The 21,453-nt window shown below is 38.9% G+C and overlaps 1 protein-coding gene across 4 annotated transcripts in view; it reads left to right on the top strand.

Moving 5' to 3' along the window:
- The window catches only part of TTLL5 (tubulin tyrosine ligase like 5), a 120,423-nt gene that overhangs the window by 42,653 nt on the left and 56,317 nt on the right, over positions 1-21,453 (top strand). For all 4 annotated transcript variants that reach the window (XR_014590434.1, XR_014590435.1, XM_083864166.1 and 1 more), the window contains exons 23-29: positions 2,863-2,983; positions 4,677-4,823; positions 6,973-7,073; positions 9,906-10,039; positions 10,658-10,771; positions 11,141-11,545; positions 12,955-13,142. Coding sequence is in view for 2 of the 4 variants with exons in the window: in XM_083864166.1 (XP_083720292.1) it covers positions 2,863-2,983; positions 4,677-4,823; positions 6,973-7,073; positions 9,906-10,039; positions 10,658-10,771; positions 11,141-11,545; positions 12,955-13,142 (1,210 nt within the window). In the remaining 2 variants the exon portion in view is untranslated. The remainder of the gene's footprint in view (positions 1-2,862; positions 2,984-4,676; positions 4,824-6,972; positions 7,074-9,905; positions 10,040-10,657; positions 10,772-11,140; positions 11,546-12,954; positions 13,143-21,453) is intronic.

The raw sequence follows: 21,453 nt of genomic DNA, 5'->3' as shown, positions 1-21,453 counted from the left end.
TCCAAGATTGTGCTGGGCTTGGCCCCATCTGATCTGTCATTGATGTAAGCTTTGCTTGTGGGCTCAACAGGGAGAGGGACTGAAGTAATAAGATCTTCATCCAAAAGAAACCAGGCCCATTCTACTCAGTTTTTGTAAGTGATAGGAATTCTCTCTCCTTTAGTCAGCCTGATGAAGAAAGATCTGCGTTCCACGCATTGGGTGTTACTGGTGAAGAAATCATAGTCAAAGGAAGCTTGTTCCCCCAACTGTGCCATTCCCAAAGAAGTAAAATGAAAAGGAAGTTACTTTTTCCTGCATTTAAGGCCCTAAATAACCTCCACACCAGAGGAGAGGTAGTGTTAAACAAAAACCTTCTTTAGTTTTTAGTCATAGAAGTGTCAGGCGCAGGCCAAGACCTATATTATTGTGCTGATAATATTGTTAACCTGTATTATTGTGCTGATAAAATGTTGATAATGGGGGCTTCTTACCAAGCACAAATCTTGAACTAGTCATGAGGTATTTGAGTTGTACCTAAACCAAATGTGAGAGTTCTAGAGAGCTGAGGTGAGAGCCTTTTCTCATACATGGTAGCCTGATGTAGAGAGTATCAGTTCTCAGCTAGGATTCAGAGAGTTCTCCCAATGTTCCACACATGTAGGAAGAAAAGGCAGATATAGTGACTAGTAGCATACAGAGCTCAGAGATGTTACAAGGTCTGCTGTGCATTTGGGAGTTCAATGAAGTTCCTGGAAGACAGAAATTGTAACCAGGTATTTTCATGATGTTTTAGTTGCTGCAGTACAGCTATTAACAGAGGATGTTAGCCTGAGACTCTTGTGCACTTGTCTTTGGCTTAGCCCCTCTTTGGCCCTGTGTGACCTTGCAGAAGCATCAAAAATTGATGATTGAGCCGATACAAGGATACTTCCAATGTATTTTATTTTAACTTCAATTCTTACCTAAATTAATGCATTGATCTCTATAAGTACTGCTATGGTATGATTTCTGTTTAACACTGTAATATAGTGTTCCTGAAATTTACAGACCTATATACCAGAAAGACTTAATTGCTGCACAGAGTTTTTAATAGCATTTTAAGGACTCATGTACCTGGAGTCATAAGGACCATATTAATACTTGAGAGTATTCATAAGAAGCAAGGAACAAGTAGAAAAAAATATGGTAAGGTTCCTCAGGAATCAGTCTGAGGCTGATATTAATAGTCAATTGAAGAATGACACAAAATGTACAAATGTGCTAATGAAATTTGCTGATGGAAAATATTTGAGAGTTATTACCACAAGAAAAAAGTAGTGCAGTAAATACAAGAAAAACTGGATGACCTTGGGGATAAAAATAATATAACTGGCATGGAATTCAGTAGAAAAAAATGCAACAGGATTCTCATAAGAACTAATAATTTACAGCAGAAGTTCTGTCAGCTGGGTGTCCATCAACTGGAAATTAATTATAAGGAAAAATATCTTGCATGCTGGCTGATCAGAGGAAATTTGTGAAGCTCTAGGTCATGCATGCATGAAAACACCAAATGTGTTCCAGGGTTTATCACTTGACATACTTTGGAGACTTCATGTGGAGTATTTTATCACCCATATTCATAGAAGGCAAACTGTGAGTGGAACACAGGTGGAGGTGAGCTGCTGGTCTCATCGTCACCATTGTGGGTGCTTTGTTAGAAGACACTGGCATATGGGGATAGTTCGCATTAATAAAATGAAAACTATGAAAGGATGTAACTGTTAATAAAGATATTCAAGGTGGGAGACCCATCAGGGATTATATTTAAGATACAGGACAATGTTGGAGAAAGAAAAAGCAGTTATAAACTGCTTGTAAGTGAAGCTGGGCTGGGTAGTAAGAGGTGGTTCCTATTTATTAGAACAGTAAGTTCTGGAATAATATTTCAGGAAAGTAAAGGGTTCAACGTTGTAGTTTGTTTAAGATGAAACTTAAAATTCTACAGAAGGTATTAGGACACTTCCTGTGATAGAAAGGGAAATCTGTTGCTGACGCTAAAGCCAATCTGCTGCTATATCCTTATGAAAGGCTTCTAGCAACTGTGGGGAAAACTGAGGAAGAGCAGAGGCTGGGAGAGCAGAATGTTTGAGGATAGGGTTTGGACCAAGAGGACAATGAACAGAATTAGGCAGAACTTTCAGCAATTTCTCTCACAACAGATGCATATACTAAAGTGGCTACTATTGTGAAGGAATGAGAAGCTATGTGTCCCTCCCAGTCCTCTCCTCAGTTCATGCTTACAGCTTCCCAACATGTTCAGCCAGCTGCACAGCAGATTTTGCTGATGTTCCTTCATTCCTCAGTGGAGCCTTGCTCAATGAAATTTGGCTTATATCCCTGAGCCAGCAGGGGAAGAGCTCACTTTCACAGATTTAATTCTTTCATTTCCAATGGGAATTACAGGGCCTTTGTTATAACTCTGGCACCAGTACCAAGGCCTTTGTTTATTTTATGGTCTGTTGTTGTGGTGTTCAAAATGTTTGTGAAAACAGAGGCCCAGTAGAGCCTTGAATTTGTTTTAAAAATACAGAGTTTTGCTGATGTCCATGTTACTGGCTTTTAGAGGAGAGTAACCAAGGCTGTAAAAGGCAGGAAGAACATTCCATTTTTAGAATTTATCTTAGAGAGTGTCTGCTATCTTTTGTACCCCATCTTGGTGAACTGAAGGTCTGCTTGAAAATGCTGATGGGGTAATGGGGTCTTCCTTTCTTTGACCTTCAGCATTAGTGCACTTAAGAGGTCCTTGCTGACTGTACTTTGGTCCATAGGCTGTGGCTGACTGCTGTAACTCTTCTGTTCCTATTCTGAAGGTAGCTGATTGATTCTTTTTCTCCACAGCAAAGTACAAGCTCGTACAGCTTTCTCTGCCTATCTACAGCATGTTCGGCTCCGACTGATGAAGGAGGCTGGTGAACAGATCCAGAATCCTGCTTGGGCTGCCAAGGAGGATGAGCAAATGGTAAGAAGCTTTGTGTTGGCCAGACTGAGAAGCCAAGTTGAAATCTACCTTGAGAGTTTGGAGGTCAGTTCCCATCCTTGGAAGTACAGAAGTCCAACTGAGATGATGGTTGTTTGTCTTTGTCTTGCTGCAAGTGCTGTATTTTTAATATACAGATGAGGTAGGACTGCTTACTGACCTGAGAGCAATGATAGACAGCTCTTAATGATGGGACTCTGGCATTCAAGCTGCTCAGATCTCTTGTTGGTTCTCCTTCATTGATTTCTGAACTTACCTGCTCTTGAATTCTTCTCTAGAAGATTCTGTAAGGTTACTTGTCAGGATCTGGTTTCTGCTGCATTAAGCAAAGCCTTCATCTACTCAAACAGAACAAGTACCCAGTTAAGCTTTTTCTCTCTTATGTACTGTTGTAATGTATACAGAGATGTGTGTTTATGAATCTTACTTGCATTCTACATAGAGGAAATTAAAGTAAAAGCCACTGAGAAGAGAAAGTAAAAGTGATGGATTTTTCTAGGCAGTATTTTAAAGTTCTGTGTTTGATATGTGTACATTTTAAAAACACAGCAAGCCCAGATCCTTTCAGAAACCTTCTTAAAACAGGTCTGTACAGCAGGCTCTTGAGCTTTCTGCATATATTCTCACTGAGTGCATGTTGCAGGGAAACAGCCAATGTAGTTCAGAGATAAAATTGTGTGTCAAGAATAATCATTCAACTCAGTGGAAAATGTTACCTCTGCTCTTTCCAAGTGGAAATTAAAATGGGCTTTTTGAGAGTCACTTTGTCTGCTGTACTGTGAAGAATAATGTTTAAAATAACAGATCAAACCAGCCTGGAGTAATGGCAGTGAGAGGCGAGCTGTGAAATCCAATAGTTTGGCTGTGAGGCTGCTCATTTGTGCATTAGTTGAGCTCCTAAGGAAAAGCAGATCCAGAGGCAAGACAGAAAGGGTTCAAAACACCCACAGGATGCATCTTGCCTTAGGGTCTGGTAAATGGTAAGAAGCCATTGTGTTGGCCAGACTGAGAAGCCAAGTTGAAATCTACCTTGAGAGTTTGGAGGTCTGCATTGCCATATGTTTCCCTCACCAGAGGTCAAACAGACATGGTGAGGGATTGGAATTACATGGCTGTAGATGTAGGCATCTATTACTGTGGAGAGGATGTGTCAATAGTGTGTGTGTGTATATGTATATATATATATATATATATATATATATATATATATATATATATATATATACACATATATATATATATGAGAAAAATGATGAAATGGGGCTATCCATATCTGACCAAGATCCCCTTTCCTTTGGTACTACTGAGAGAGTTTTGTGTCAGTGCACTTTTTCACAGACCTTCTTTAACACATTGCAGGTGGGTTTTTGGAAACAATCTCCTAAGATACTGGGCTTTACAGGTTATTATGTTTCACTGCATTTTGCTGATTGGTTATTTTTTCCCTTTATTTGCCATGCTCTTGAGACAAACACTTTTTAAGTGTTCCAAATTCTGACCCACCTCAAGTAAGATACACCATTGTTTTTTTCCCCACATTGGATTTATAGGGCTGTAATAAAAGTGCATATTGCAGAATGTTTTTGCCGGCCAGTTTCAGCTCGTTGTATCTCTGTTCTCTTCTCCCCACATCTTGCAGATAGCTCGTTGTTAACTCCATCTCTCTGGCTTGCAGGAGCTCATCATCCGCTTTCTGAGGCGAGCTGCCAGCAACCTTCGGCAGTCCTTGAGTCTGTTGCTCCCCAGCCGTCATGTAGGACTGGCTGCTCGTCGTCGTATGCTGGCTAACCAGCTGGGAGATTTCATCTTCTCCTATAACAAGGTGACTTACTCTTTTTTAAATTATTTTCTTGATTTCTCTTTGCTTCTTACAAAGTGTCTCGTGCAGGCTGTTTCAAAGGCACCCTTCTGTAATTTACATGATCTGTTTGCAGCTGTGCATCCAATAATGGTACTTTGTTGAAATTATCAGACAGACAACAATAATATTACATAATATGTGCAGGCCAGTAATTATGTACATAAAAAGAAGTGCTGAAATGAAGTGGAATTTAACTGGCAGTGGGCTTTTTCTTTGATTCTAGTGCTTTGTAATGCTTCTTCCTACTACTTATTGTTATGGGGCTTCTTTAAAAATATTTTGTTTTATACAGAACAGCATGAAATATGTATTTTACTATTTACTTGATATACTGAGGGACTGCAATGTGTTACAGGAAGGTACTCTGCATGCTCAGTGTTGAGGAGATGTAGGTCCTAATTTAAATAATTTTCCCATCTTTATATGTAGGAGGTCTTGTTCTTAGCATAGGTGGTTTCAACCTAATCTTTCTTCTGCAAGGACAGCTTCCCCTTTCCTTTCCCCCTAGCATTTCTTCAGTGTTAGAAAAAGGGTAATTGAAATTCAGCTTTCAGAGACTGCTGTGCAGAGGCCTCCAAGCTTCTACTTGTTAGGAGAGGATGTTCACTTACATTACCTTGTCAGAACTGACATCTGGTAACTTGATCTGTCCAATCAAGGTTGGTATTGAACCAAGTCTGTTCCAGGGAGTGCCTTGTATGCCTAATGCTCACTGAAGTACTCTTTTAGGAGGAACCACAAAACACTTGGGTGGCTCTGTGGTGAGTGAAGAATGCAGCTGCTTTGGATATAATTTCCACTTAAATAGTATTCAAACATTAGGATTTTCTACTAACTCTTGAGTAAATTCACAAAATAAAGCTGTGTAACTGGTAATAAATCAGTGCATAAATGTATTTTCTCAGTTAAAACAAGTAAGAACATATCACTTGAGGTTTTAGGGTGTATGTGTTTAAGCCCTTGAGAGACTGTTGGGCTGTGAGGTTTTTTGATTTCTGATTCCAGCATACAGACTTCTTTCATTGACTTGTAACTTCAGATTTAATAGGGACTCCTACTTGCCATTATATACCATCTATAATGACACAGAAAAAAATAATACAGCTTTAGCAAATTAAATAAAACAGATCAAATATTATCCAGACATTTACTTAAGTAGTAAAGGGTAAAGATGTCCCAAACCAGCTTTTTCTTCCCTGTCTTAAATTATGTTTCAAAAGATGTATCTGACCCTTTTTTCCTGGGAATGCTCAGGTTAGCAGCAGGAAGAAATGAAATGGAGGTCAAGTCTGGTCAGACAAAGCTTTTAAGCTGGTACTGGTATTTCGGACAGGTTTGAACGTTTTTTTAATGAACAAAAATGTTTGTATCAATCCAACCTCGGGTGCCAACCAATTCTACTGTGTAAAATAGACTGTCTGTATCTGAAAACTTGCTCCCATTTTCACCCACAAAGGCTTACCATTTATTCCAGTATATTTCAGTGTATAAACACGTTTGCCATAGGCTGTACTGTTTTACTTTCTTAGTCTTTGCTAAAGTAGTGGGGTTTTGGTATGTGTATAAGCCCTCAGCAATTTGCTGCTTGACAAAAGAAATTAACTCAAGAGAACTACTAGTTTATAGTAGAAAATCTGTTGATTTTCTACAGACATCCTTCAGTTTCTTTAAGATTGATTTTACATGTTTTCCCTCCTTTCTTCTGTCAGTCTACTTCTGGGACACATGCAGAAATAAAAGCTGTTTGGAGGAATTCTGTGGCAGAAATAACAAAGTGGAGAGGAGACCTAATATCTGTAAAGAATGATTTTATTTTTTTTTTTTCTTTCCATACTTCCTTATATTTTTGCAAAGGGTATAGTTGAAGGAACAGAACATATTTTTGAAAACTTGACCTTTTCTCAGCAAATCAGGTAGGTTCGTGTCAGGTAGGGGAATAGACTCAGTGTATGCTTAGGAAGTTGTCTCTGGGGCTCTCTGTATTTATTCATGTTGTTGCACATAGCAATGTTCTTTTCTTCTTAGGTCCTGTGGAATTGCTTTTTGTATTCTGGGAGCTGTAGCTCTGCCATGGAACATAGAGACACTTACTGATACTGCTTATTAACAGGAAACAGAGCAGATGGTCCAAAAACAACCAAAAAAGAAACAGGAAGAGGAGGAGGAAGGAGTGAATCCTGAATGTTTTCGGAACTTCATTGCCAGAGCAAGGTAGGAATAGATTTTATTCCCTTTGATAAATGATCTCTCAGCCTTGAAGCATTGTTCTAAAGAGGATTTGATTGATCTAAAGCCTCTACATACCTTTATTGACTGTAGGACCTGTTCCTGCTGAGGGACAGAGAGCTTGTCTTCTCTTGTCTCTCTTCCAGCAACCAAACACTTGTAACATCAGCACCTGGTGCATAGAGAAGAACATACAATAGATGTTTTGACCATTAAGTAACTTCCCAAAGGACAGCAGTGGTTGCCCTGGCCTGTGTAAATTTCAAACTGCTGCTGGTGAGTTAATGGTTTCTTTTCCTGTGATGCTGGACCAAGTAAGGCAGTACTTTGGAAGGAGAATGAAACTAGAACTGCTGCTCAGATGATCTTGAGCTGCTGTGGTTGAACAGTTGTTAAAGATCTGACTCAAGTTTCTGCTCTCAGAAAAAAAAATCTCATGCTTGCTGCCTCTCTTCAGGAATTTTCCAGGTCTGGATTTTCTGAGATGAGCAAGGAAGGGAGTTAGGCCTCTTATTTGGCCTGCTAAGGCAGTTCAGTGCAGGCAGTTATTTTCACAATGCAAAAGCAGAATTTTCTATCATGGCACTTTATCTGCTTTAAACTTAAAAGAGTGTGGTAAGAAATATATTTTAAAAATAGTTAAAGATTCCTTAGGGCCTGCAGCATTGTGTGACAAACAGTGGAATTACAGCTATCTGACTGTAAAGAGGTCTGAAATTATTCAGTGAACTGCAATTATATTTTTGAAGTCTCTGATTCTTGAGCACAAAAAACAAACTCTATCATTTCGTCAATATATGCCTACATGGGCAAGAACCCCTGTCAATATCTGGACAGAGTTTGCCTGTCTTTTTAATGCCCATCTTCTTTTTTCTGTGAATTTTGATGGTCACTTCTTTTGCATGACTACTTATTAAAGCATTCTTTATTTTTCTGTTTGGATAGCACTAATAGTGAATGACTAGAAGTGAGTGGTAGCTGAGGCATCCTGAGTAAGTTCAGGTGGTTTCACAGTCTGTCTTGATACACTGTTATGAAAACAAGTATTTTACCTTTTGCTAATATAATTGATGGAGTCATTATGGCAACGGATTTACAGGATCACAGAAAAACCTTCAGATAAAGATGCCTAACTACCATACACCATAGGATCTATTGCTCTTGCTAGAAACGCATATTACATGGGCCCATGGCATGCTTTTGGTTCTCTGACCATTCTGGCCACTGAAATGTCTGTTGTGTTCTAGTTGGGTCATTTTCCGTTTTGCTAGAAATGTTGAGAGATAACTGCGTTGAACAGAACTGCAAATTCTTCTGGTTTTGTGTTATTGGCTACCGTGCCATCGTGGCCTGATGCACTGTCCAGGCTGGGGCTGGAGATTTTTGCTGGGTTGTCTGACTGAGTGATACAGAATAGTTTGCCAATGATCAGGCAATTTCTAGCAATGATCTTTGTGCTTCTTACGAAGTATGAGATGTGTTTTAAAACTGATGTCTGACACTACTTGGCACTATGCTTCAAGCTTAAATCAGTGAGCAAGTTACTTGGAGCCAAGCAAAGAGGGTAGATTTCCACTTTGAGCATTCATTCTGCAGTACAGTAAATGCAACAGTGGAGAAAATGGGTAATAAATGTTGCTTCTTAATTGAGATTGTCTCATTGACTCGCTAACTTTGATATCATATGGATATCATGTTTAGTTGTACGTATATTATGACCATTGATTCTAAACATCCACAGTGCATTGTAAAAGCACATACATCCTAGTAAATTCATTTAAAAGCTTAAAGCACCTTTCCACCAACAACTTCTCATTCTTATATTTTCTCTTCACTTCTATTCTGGGGAAAAAGGTGAAGTTTGGATCTTCAGGGCATACTGCAAACTTCCGTGTATCAGCTTTAGACATGGCTTTTACCAAAGCTTAGGCTAGCTAATACTAGTTACAATTGTGATATTCAGAGGATATTTTGAAAGATTCTAACTGCTGCTCTGCTAATTTGTATTTCTGTGTTACATTTTCTTGTAGTGTTGCTGGCACTATACTACTTGCTTTGGTGTTTGCCATGCTATGCAGCCACTCACTGATGCTGAGGCAACTATAAAGCAAAAGGAAAGCATGTTAGATACCAAACAACTGGAACTACAGCTTGCACAAGCTCTGATAAGAATGGCTAAATAACTGATACTGGTTTGGAACCAATAAATGTTTAGGATATTGGGGCTGTCCCACTTTGTTCTTGTAAAGAAAATGAGAAACATATACAAGTTTTGTGAATTTCACAAAAAGATTGACTGTTCTGGTTGTCTGGCAGTTTTGGCTAATTAACAAGCTTTTGCCTTCTTTCTTCTCTCCCTACTGCTGAATAGAAACTACTAATGGTGACTATAAAACAGAAGCTGAGCTGAGTTCTCTCATGGGAAGATAGCTGCTCATTCTAAAGAGCACCTGCAGAAGATTCACAAATTTAGATTGGAATCTCTCATGTTGAGTTAATCTCCCCAGATGTGGGGAGATGTGTTTGGAGTATTCACTTGCTTTTTTTTTATCCTGGGAAGGCTCCTGAATGCCTTGAGTTTTCTACTGCATAAGAAGATGGTATTGTAGTGGGAATCTCAGGTTTAACCAGGTCATGTTGCCTTCCTTCTGCTCTTACCCTGCAGAACTGAGCAAATTGTTAGCTTTTCTAGTGTCGCCCTTTTCCCCCCCTACTCCACTCTTCAGTTTTCTTATTGTTTATTGTCATTGATTGTTACATGAATGCAGAAAAGCTTAGTGTCCTCACGCTACATTCATTCTTCTGTCCTTATTGCAGTGAAAGTGACCTGGAGGAAGTACTGACATTTTACACACACAAAAACAAATCAGCAAGTGTCTTCCTAGGAACAAAATCCACAAGCACAAAACACAGCAACAGCAGTCACCAGTCAGAGAAACAGCCCCAAGGTGGTAAGTTTTGTAGGCAGTTTTGAGATGATGTTCCCCAGACAAACTAGTTTAACTTAAGTCTATGAAAAGAGAGCAGCCTCTTCACAATGTTACTCAGGTTTTTTGAGGAAAAAAACCCTAAAATCTCAGATTTTTCTTTTTATTTTTTTTCTTTTTTAACTCAGTCTTATGTGAAGACTAGAGTAACTTCACTCCTGCTTTTTTTTGCCTGAAGTGAAATGGGTTGAACTTAGAATGGCATTTATAAGGATGGTAGTTCATGACTAAAATGAGAATGTGCAAACTTAAGGCGGTAAGAATTAAAATGAACAGAGAATCCTGAAATCAAAGTAAGGGACAAATGAAATCAAGGTCTTAAATATTGCTGCCTGCAGTGAGAGTATCCATTGGAGGGCACAGACTGTATATTTGGGCCTAGTTAGGCATTCCATGGAAGGAAGAGTGTGCCAGCTGTATGTATCTAGTAGTCCATGCTACTGTACATGACAGCATAATTGTCATTGATGAAGTTGTGTGGTCTACAGGAAGTACTAGCAATAAAGTAATTTATACAAATTCTGCAGCTTTGTTCTGGTGATTTGCAATGTTCTACTTCCTAACTCCTTGATTTTGTTGCAGAGCATCCTGCAATGGTGAAAAAAATGAAAGGTGATCATTCCAAAAGTTCAGTTTCAGATTTGTCTGCAGAAGGAGCGCTAAAGGGCTGTAAACCTAAAGAAGCTAAATCAAGCTGTAAGTGAACTGACTTAAATAATCATTAAAAGAATATTGACTGCATATACTGTTTTTAATACTGTTTTAAACAAAGGTTGGAACCTTTGGGTTCAAACTGAGAGATCCAAATGCCCAATTTTTACTTTTAAACACAAGAGAAGGTACTGTAGAGTAGGCAGTGGAAAAGAGTTAGCTGCCCTTCCCTGAGGGGGATGATCTAGATATGGCAGACTTTGAAAGAGGATATTTATCATGTAGAGCCTCTTCTTGTCTCTGCTGGTAGGTGAGGTCATTTTGGCTTCAGCGTGTCTGAATAGAGGCATTTGGTGTGTTGATATTATCAAAGGACCTAAAAAACAGATTTTTTCCTCATATATCTTTGTATAGTTCCAGAAGGACTCACCTCCTTAAATGCCGAAGTGAAATTACCTCAGTGCAGCCCTCCTGGTGCTTCTTCCTCTGTTCCTGGTGCCATGTTCCAGAGAAGTACCAACTCTTGGATGCCATCTCAGCCTGCAGCCTCTGAAAATTCAAAGGCACCTGGTCACCCTTCATTGCCAGCTCCTGCAGCTGCTCCCAGACTGACTCAGTCCCCACCCCCACTGCCCTCCTTGCACAGCACAGCTCCTGACAGCTCTTCTGTCCTCACAAACTCGGTGTCCACTGACACTTTTAGCCTTGCAGGGTTACATCGTCGTTCTGGTAGCTACACCATTGGCCCGTTTTCATCTTTTCAGAGAGCTGTTCAGATCTACAGCCAACGTTTGTCCCAACCATTCTCTGCAAAAGCAGGTGAGTGTTCTGGGATTCATAATAACCTGCTAGTTCAGTATCGAGATTGTGGAGTAGATAGAAATTTTACATTTCCAGAATTGAGTCTGGTTGATTGGTGCTAAATTTCTCACAGAAAGCAGAAGTGCAGGATGCAGCTCTTGTTAGGCAGATGCCCTTTTATTGACCAAATGAACAGGCAATCATAGTATCATTTGGGTTGAAAAAGACCTTTTAGATCACCAAGTCCAACAATTAACACTACCAAGTTCAGCATTAACCAGGTCCCTAAGAGCTGCATTTACCTATCTTTTAAATGTCTTTGTGGATGGTGACTCAACCACTTCCTAGCAGCCTGTTGCAGTGCTTTACAATCCTTTTGGTGGAGAAATTTTTCCCAATATTCAATCTAAAACTTTCCTGGTGCAACTTGAGGCCATTTCCTCATGTCCTGTTGTTTGTTATTTGGGAGAAGAGGCTGACCCCTGCCTCACAAAAACCTTTTTTCTGGTGGATATAGTGATAAGGTCTCCCCTCAGCCTTTGAACTTGTTCAAAAAGAGCTGTGAAATTAAGTTTTGTATATTTTCTTTATTATGTTACTGATCTCATATATCTTTAGTGGGTTTAATGTTTTTTGCATTAGCAAAAGTCCTGTCTCAGTCTATGTGCTGTTCTTAATTCTCTGGTTGCCTATCAAGCATAGAAATCTTAAAATGAAACCTCCTAAGTGTTGAGTACTAAAAGGTGTGTTAAGACCTCCAGAAGAGAAGGATCTGAATGAATCATTACAATATCTCATTCTCTAGGGTGTTTCAACACTGCCATATCCAAGGCTATCCCAGAAATAAGATCGAGGCCTCTCCTCTATCATGCTGTGGTAGAACACAGTTAAGCAATGCAGCTTTAGAGTGTAAAGAATTTGAAGGGTAGGAGAAACTGTAGGAAATTGCATGCAGACTGTAATCTATTTGGAAACTTTTGGGAACCACACACAGGCTAACAGCTGTGATCCTGATAATACTATTTTTTTTTGTATTTTGATGGTATTATTTGTTCTAGGTTGTGTGTCAGGGTCAGCACGTATTTACTAGAGTTGCTGTATACATATTGACAACCCCTCTAGCATTAAAAAACATCTTACTTCCCGACTGAGCAGCTTACTTAAAGAGATCCATTTGTTTTTAAGGAAGAATATTGCAGATTTAACTTCATAACAGCTGCCAACATCTCTGGAACTGGGTGCCATTAGATACATTGTAATAAAGAGAATACAGACATCGAATTGCTAATTGTTCATATGGGCAATACCCATGTAGAATAAGTGTATTCTGTATTCTTCTTGGTATCTTTACCTGCTTTTGTGTGTCTCTGATCAGCAGGCTGCGTGACACATGGCTCATTAAGCAAATGGCAATGTTTGTTTGGTAGGTGTCCGTTGCAGTTTGAGTGGGCAGTGTGTGGGCTCCGGCAGGACGCACAAAGATGCAGAACACGCTTCTTCCCAGGGCAAACGTCACGCCCCCGGTGTGGTGGCAGCAGAACTGCAGCAGCTGCCAGATAAGCAAGCACCCTGCCAGTATTCCTCATCAAGCCAAGTCAGTCTCCTTACACAGCAGGTATGTAAGCACTGGAGTCCCTGTGCAAGGGAGAAGTTTGTTTCAGGCTTCTGTGTGAGCACTGGGCTGGGCTGAGATATGCTGCAAGCAGGAAATTTCATGAAAATTCATCTCTATCCTGTTGTTTCAAAGTGCTTACAGTCACCAAAATTTTGATTTTCTGTGAGATGAAAAGAATGTCTGGAAGTCATTTTATAGAAGAAAAGGCAGATGATTAGAAAATACGTTATAAAAAATGGAATCCATGCTTTGTCTTACTAGACAATAAACCCAAGTCTTTTCAGATTTGTGCTTCCATGCAGTTTGCTTTATCATCCCTCCAGTGTGTCATCACAGTGCTGGCAATGAAAGTCTGCAGAATGGGTTCTGATGTAAATTCTATATTCCAATAACACTGTAAAGACATAATGAAGTACTTACTAGCATGTGGAATGATAATCCTTTTGTCAAACATGGTGATATACATGAAATGTACGTTGAGTTCTGGTAGAATTCCACTTAGTTTCATATTCCTTGTTGAATTATGTCCTAAATGGATACACACAAACAATTTTTTTGCTTCATAATATGCTATAGTTGAACTCATCAAAGGTGTTCAAGCTGAGCACTTGTCAGTTAATTAAGGTGCTAGCTGCAGATTTTCTAGCATAGACACTTTGCCTTGGACGGTATTTTTTTTTCTCTTTACTTTCTGGAGAGAAATGATTTGAATGTGTTAGTTTGATTCTTGTATTTTGGAATTACTGTTTTAATGGTTATATTTTGCTAAGTTTTCTGAGGCATGTTTAATAGTTGCAACAGCTGCTGGTATTTGCTTCTCTTTGCTTCTTTCAATTCTATTTTTGTATGTTTGGATTTTGAATATCTGATTATGCTATTGGCAATATATTTATTTCAACACGGGGGTACATTTATAACTTTAGGGAGCTGAATAGTTTTTTTCTTTGCAGACAGGTCTTCAATTTTTAAAGGATACATCAAAAAATAAAGTCCCTTCTTGTTGATGGACTTGAGAGAGAATGTGAGCACTGGCTATACTCGTGATGCTGAGGCCTGGTCTTGCATAAGGCCAGATCCTATTTAGACAACTTTTTCCTGTTTGCATGTCTAGTAATACTCAGAGCTGTCACTCTGGTTCTCAGATGGTTTTAAGTTAAATGTTGGCGGTAAAACTGTTCAAAAACTTTGATAGTGAAACATTTTCATTCAGGAAATGCTGATTTGTTGAAAGCTGATGGAAGCTGTTTCCTTGGATAAAAGTTAGTATCTAAACAAATAGTTGGGAAAAAAAATTGAAATGCATCTATTTAATTTCAGTCTTTCCAGAAAATAACTTTGAAAAATAAGTTCATAGACTTTTTCCCTAAAATCATTCATTACCCATTCTGCTTCAACTGCTGTGGTTTGTTAGGTCTGTCTAGAGAACCCAATGTGTTTTCTTGCATTTGTGTAGCTATTAAATGATTTTTAAACTCCTGTATTCCTACCATGGCTAGTTACTCCTAGAAAAATTAGGAGGTATAGAAGGTGTAATTAAGAAAGGAATTCAGAAAGATCTGCATTGGAAGGGCAGCAGTTCCCTGAGCACAGATGTGTTGGGTGGCAAAGGAGCATACTCTGGTGGCAGCTGAAACCTGTTTAGCCAGCAGTCAGTCAGTCTGTGTAGGTATACTCAAGAGTGACGGTGGCTGTGAAGTACATGGGTAGCCTGGAAATGTATTGGCTGTAGCAAATGTGTCTGCATTGCTTTTGCTTCTGGGTTCTTCCAAGATACTTTCCCACAGAAGAGGTGGGGAATTGCAAAGCAGGAAAATGATGATGCTAGTTTGCTTTGCTACAAGCAAACAAAAGACACCTCAGCTCTTAGCAGACAGGGCTGATTTTCTGACTCTGCTATATTTCGTATTCTAAAACTATGCAGTGTTTACACAGGCTTTGTTTCAGTAGTGAAATATAGAAATGTGTTGGGTTATGTTGTCATCGTGTGTCATCATGAAAACGATCCATGTAGAAAGGAATTCATGAGTCAGTGAGAAATTTAGAGCTGGAGTTCTGTCTGATAGTGAGTTTCCTTCCTGAGCCTGTGTCCATTATTTCTAGACATCTGTTCTCTACTGTGATTTTTCTGGCCATGTTTTTTAAATAATGCCTTTGGAGAGATGAAATCTGAATCTGAAGCTTGCTTAGTATGAAAATTTGGATTTAGGATTTAGTTGAGAACAGTTTTTTAAGGCAAACTGTTTCTTCAGTCCTGAATTTATGGCACATAGCAATTTCTAAGCAGAGACCATTATTTTAAGCACACTTGAAACTGTGATGTTTTGGAAGGTTCAGATGTAGCTGCAAAGCCCAATGTATCATAACTAAAGCATGCAGTTGCTGCTTGTGGTGTTGTTTTTTTGGTTGGTTGGTTTTTTTTTTTTTTTTTTTTTTTTTTTTTTTTTTTTTTTTTTTTTTTTCCCCACATGGACCATGGACACATTCTACTCTTCTGTCAGTCATTAAAGGGTTATTCTGAATTTTTTAATTTTTTTTTTTTTTTAATCCATTCTGGATTTTAAAGCCCGTCTTGCAAGAAGGACTCAGGGGTTTTGTGAGAAGCCAGGGCTGCCATGACAACAAGGCAGTAAGAGGTATCAGCATACAATAAAACAATAGTAGGACAGCATGGCTTGGGCTTATTGTTGACGGACCTGGAACCAGGATGTCTTTGAACTGCTAGGCATGGATGTGGATTTGAAGCAGGAGCACTGAATAAATAGAAGTGCAGGAATTGCAGAGTAGGCTGGCAGTTTGGAAAGTGACTTGCAGAAGAATAGCTAATGTTGAAGCTACCTAGGAGTGCTGCATGGTTTTAGATTTGGGTGGACCTGGATTTGGCCTGAGCCAGGAGAGAAAGACAGAGGCAGATGAGACAGAGAAATATGTGGGAGAGGATTTAGCAAACACCTGGAGAGAGCTGGGAAGTCAAAGACTATTGGTATGAGATGAAAGGGGAGAAAGCTTAAGATGGGAATGTTTGAGGGTTCTGGGTTATGAAACTCTGATGGCTTTAGGACAGGAGAATTAAGGGATTGAAAACTGAGAGGAGAGTAGAGAAAGGGCTCATATAGGGTCCTTTACCCTCATAATGTCACTTAATTAAACAGGGCACTATTTTCCTATACATTTCTAGACAGGAAGCTCTGAAGTGTTATTTTTTCCCCTTTTGACTTCTCTGTTTAAACCCCTTGAAAGATGATACTACTTTTTTAAAAAGCATTCTTAAATAAATTGGCATGAAGATTAAAACATTACTTACCTAATAATAAAAATAGTACAATTGTTTAAAGCCATTCCAGAAACTTGGAGTTAGTCTACCTTTTGGAAAGTACCTGGCTGGTACGAAAAGGACTTGATATAAGGATTTAATTACGTTTTATGATAAGATTAGGACCATTGATTTGGAGAGGGTATATGAAAGAGTGACTTTTGAAAATACTGGTGTTGCTGTGGACTCTGTTTTTGTGGGGGTTTTGGTTTGTGTGGTTCCCCCCTCCCCGCCTCCAAGGGCAAGAACTTCTATGTGAGAGTTTAATATCTTTGTATATTCCTGTTCCTGTTCCCTGTGTTGTGCCAAGCTGTTTTGGAGACTGGGGTACTCTGAATGCATACCTCCTTCCAAATGCAGCTGGGAAGCTTATTTTTTATTCCCATTTTTGTGAGAATTGCTTCTGGTATCCATATAGTAGTGTGGGTCTCTGGGGTTCCCAGGAATGTAGCCTCAGCAGCTGTGCTTGGAATGGTGTTGTCATTGTGGCTGGGAGTCCACCTCTGTCCCTCCCCAGTCTCTGCTGTTCTTCACTGTTTTCTACTCATGCCCTAAGCGCCTGTTTTGTACTTCCTCTTTTACACTCTTTGTTTTCTAGCCTCTGTAGTAAATAAGTTTATTATTGAGTTATTTTTTATTGATATAGTTTTATTGATATTATTGATACTACTTTATTATTTACTAGTAAAATACTAATGTCCAAAGGGAAAATTTTAAGTATACGATGAACTTTGAAAAAGATGTTTAAGACCTGTTCCCTTAAAGAAAATATGATTTTTGTGTTTACATCAGCTTTCCGTCTTAGTCGGTCCTCTCTATTCGCTTCTGAAATATCAGATAGGATGATACTCATAGAATATACAATTCTTAGGATATGAGAGATGGAGATATAGGAAGGTAAAACCTTACTGATGTGCAGTTTTGTTCTGTTGTACTCAGTTTTTAGTGCTCGCAGACTGTCACACAAAGTGTGTAGGAACATTTTGCCTTCATTAAGTTGTGTTTTTCTACTGTTTCTAAATACAGCTCATTTTGAGATTATGACAACAGTGGGAGTTAGGTGCCTCTATCCATACTATATATTTCAGATACTGCCTGATTTTTGCAGTATGTGCAATCTAACTATAGTACTCCAAAGCATGCAAAAATAGAAAGGTGTGTCTCTCATTAACTACCCAACGTGTCTGGGAGCAAGCACCAGAGATCTCTATGGTAAATGTGCCTTTGAGGGTCCAGCATTAACCTGGTAAGGTGGTGGCTGAGTAGGCCAATAAGGAGGTATCTGATCTCAGATGGCCGTAAGAAAATGACTAATCTGTTAGGCTCTATCTATTAGAGTTCTTTGAACTGAGGAAAATGCCACTCAGTATAACTTGTTCATATTCAGACTTCCAAAAAAGTTTTTGACAAGCTTTCAGCAAGTGCTGATAGGATGGACAGGTGTCTGTAGGATGATAAAGAAAGTTTTATTACAGATCAAAAAAAAAAAAAAAAGCTAACAAAAAAAAAAAAAAAACTAGTCAATTTGCTATATAATAAATGGATAACTAAGGATGCATAATACAGAATGTACATGACCCAGTGTAAAATTAAATGTTTGAAAGGAGAAGGTTCATAAGGACATGAATAAGGCATTTTATTACTTAAAGAATGAATATAAAAGCAAATTATTGCAAGGTAATATAGGGTGTGAATTTACTGTAGATTAATTACTTTGTAGTGTTCATCCATGTTTGTGCAACTCATGTTTATTACATGTAGTAATTTTTTGTTACCCTCAGTATAATGTGGGCAGCAAGAGTCTCATGTTCAGTTACAATGAAGTTAGGTGTGTGCTGTAAACTTAAACTTGAGCCTACCTCCTGGTAATTTGTCACTATGTTTGCATTCTTTTTTTTATTATTATGAGTAAAACTAGTAGAAATTTAAGAGCTGTGTTAATTGGGCTAAACACTGGCAGATGAAGTTCAGTGTTTACAGATAACTGACTATATGATAAGCAATAATTATAACCTCTTGAATGATTAATCTAAAGTTTATTTCTTTAGGGAAGGAAAAAAAAAATTTATTTCATTGAAAGCTCAGTGGAGATACCTGTTAAGTGGTAAAGTCAGCAAAGAAAAATAGTGAGTTTAAGGAAAAGGGTAGGATATATGTGTGTGTGTATGTGTATATATATATATATATATATATATATATATATATATATATATAAAAGCATCAATTACATAACCTCCCTTAAAACTGTTTCCACTTCTGGGTGACATTTCTAAAGTGAATTTAGGAAAAATAACTTGGATTCACAATGATTGACTGCAAATGCAGTTTTAATGAGGAAGCTAAAACACTAAGTTTTTTGAGGGAGGATATAAGTGTGAAGGAATTACATAAAGTAATGAAAGACAAGGTAAATAAAGTTTAGTTTATTCATGTTTCTCATAGTAAGAAGACGATATTCAGTTTAGCAAGAAGATACTGGAGTGAAAAAATTATAATAAAAGTAAAGAGTTATTGTCACAGAATTTATTTACCTTCTGAAACTCCCTGAAATGAGATACAGTTAAGGCTGAAAAACTAGTAGGCTGTAGTTTCCTCAGACAGAATAATGAGCATTTCGCAAATGTTAGATCCCTAGATTTTACCAAAAAGAAATAAAAAATTCATTTGCCTTATCAATAAAATGTTTGTTATATGCATGGAAACCAAATTTCTTCCATCTTCTGAAATATATCAGGCAGGATAGGGAGTTTGCTGGGCCTTTGATCTGAACTGACCTTTTATACTAAAGAACATGTGCTATGCTGCTGCTTTCATACTAATGAGTTTTTCTTTGTTACATTGTTTTACTGTAGTCAATCTTTTCATTATGCTAAGAGTGTTACTGAGACACTTGTGAGGAACTCGGTATCTGAAATGGATGATTTCTCTAGTTATGTCAATCAGATACTTGCTAATTATTTTTACAAAGTGATGATGTCTTTGTCAATGTGTGTAGTGTAGTGGTTAATGGTGCATATTAACAATACAATTTTTCAGTTTCCTGAAATTTTCTTGTTCAGTTTGCCCATTGCCTTGCATAAGCCTAAGATGGTGACAGTACTGTTGGGGAAACAAGGCAGGTATGTTGGTGGTGAATTGGGGAATGAAGCCTGAAGATACAGTTCAGCAAGCCCTTTTCATTGGAGAGGAACTTGATTGCCTTTCTTGCCTTGATTTGTGATGTAGAAATCTTACTGAATGCTTTGGGACTTCTGGACAGCTGAACTAAGAGGGTTTTTTTACCTGTACCTACTGTAAGCCATTGGCCTTTCCTGATGGACAGATGGTTGAAGACTTACCCAGACTACTTTTCCTTCTATACCAGGCTTTAATCCTAAAGTCTTTATTTCATCTGTGTTTAGCATAAAACATTTCCATGTGTTCGTATTGCAAGACTTTCTGCAGGGAGGACATGGAAATACACAGCATGTGTACATCCAGAGCCAGGTGGCTGGATCCTGGATGCACATGAGTGTTTTTCTTTTTGAATAACATGCAACTTCTTTCTAAAGCACGCTGTAAGGTAAAAATTCTTTTGCAATGCTGTATCTGTGTGAGGTCCCTATCACTGCCTGGTGAGGGGGGCAGCAGTTGATATCTAGCAGGCTGTCATACTTCGTGGTTATTAATGCTAGGGAACTGAAGAATGTGTTGAATTGGCCAGCTTGACCAAGAGGAGGAGGAAGAGAAGGAGGGGAAAGCTGGTGGGAGCTCTGACTCTGTGTGTGTGTGGGAGAGTGAGAGATTTCAGGTCCCAGCTATCATCAGGAATAGCTCCAATTCTTGCAGCCGGGGAGTTTTATCACAGGGATAACATCAGACCACCCAGGCAAGGGCTATACAGAGCTGCCTCCTTCTGTGCTATGCAGCCAGTCAGTGCCCAAGATCCAGGAGCCAGGATTCCTCCAAACATACTGACAGATCTAGTGGAGGATGGGCCACTTGTCTTATTCTACATTTTTCATTTAGACAGAAGGTGGAAATGAGCAAGAAGCAGATAAGTTTACTAAGCCTTAGGACAGTGAGGAAGAATTGAATGGAACATTTTACAGTGTTCCAGAGGGGCCCTATATATGCTGCAGGAATCCCAAAATAGTGAGCTTCACCTTAAACATCAGCTACAGCAGTATTGGAAGCCACACCACTCCTCATTTCGCTGTCTTGGTTACACCGTGTGGTACCCTTGCCTGCCTTATTCTCGACAGAGCAAACTGCCAAAATGCACTGTACAGGTCCCAGTGGGCATCAGTTCTTTCCTGTCTAGACCTGAACAGCACAGCAAGACATTAAATTTAGGGTGCAGCAAACACTTACAGAAATTTGGTGAGGCTGTTTTCCCCACTGAGGAGTTTTGGGGTTTTTTCAGTGATGATCCCTTGCTTTGACTCAAGCCACTTTATCTGAGTCATAGTTTTAGTTTCCTTGTGACCATTTCTTTGGTTTTTATGCTTCCACTGCTGGAGAGAAAGGGAAGTGTAAAGAAAAAAAAGGCATCTTACTGTAATTAGTAAGAGGAGCAAGAAGCAGGCAATCACTTCTGGGAACCATTTTTCTTTCCTCTTTCACACACCTCTGCATTGCTGCAGGGCCCCACCTTCTCACTCAAACTGTTCACACAGGAGCTGGAATTGCTTTTATTACTGCTGATTTGTACCAGTAACCAGTTGGTCTCAGCAGAGGTTGTAGGAAGTGAAAAATCACTGTAATTTCTGCTGTGCTCTTGTTGAACTCCTTCTGCTCTGAGGCTCCACAGGGAATAGAAGCAGAGGGTTTTGTTATGATGCAGCAACATCTGCAGATAGTCACCAAACAGGCCAGGCTGAGTGGCTAGGTCTCATGTTATGGGAAAGATTACACTCTGATCATCAAACTTTTGGCAGGATTGTGCCTTGTAAAAATCACTCCCACTGGAAGTTTTGAGGCAGAGTGTCTAAATGAAAGCTTGACTTTTTCAGGAGAAAG

This window comes from Zosterops lateralis, assembly GCF_965231275.1.
Source record: "Zosterops lateralis genome assembly, chromosome: 6".
In the NCBI taxonomy this organism is placed as follows: Eukaryota; Metazoa; Chordata; class Aves; order Passeriformes; family Zosteropidae; genus Zosterops; species Zosterops lateralis.
This window is presented reverse-complemented; position numbering and strand designations above follow the sequence as displayed.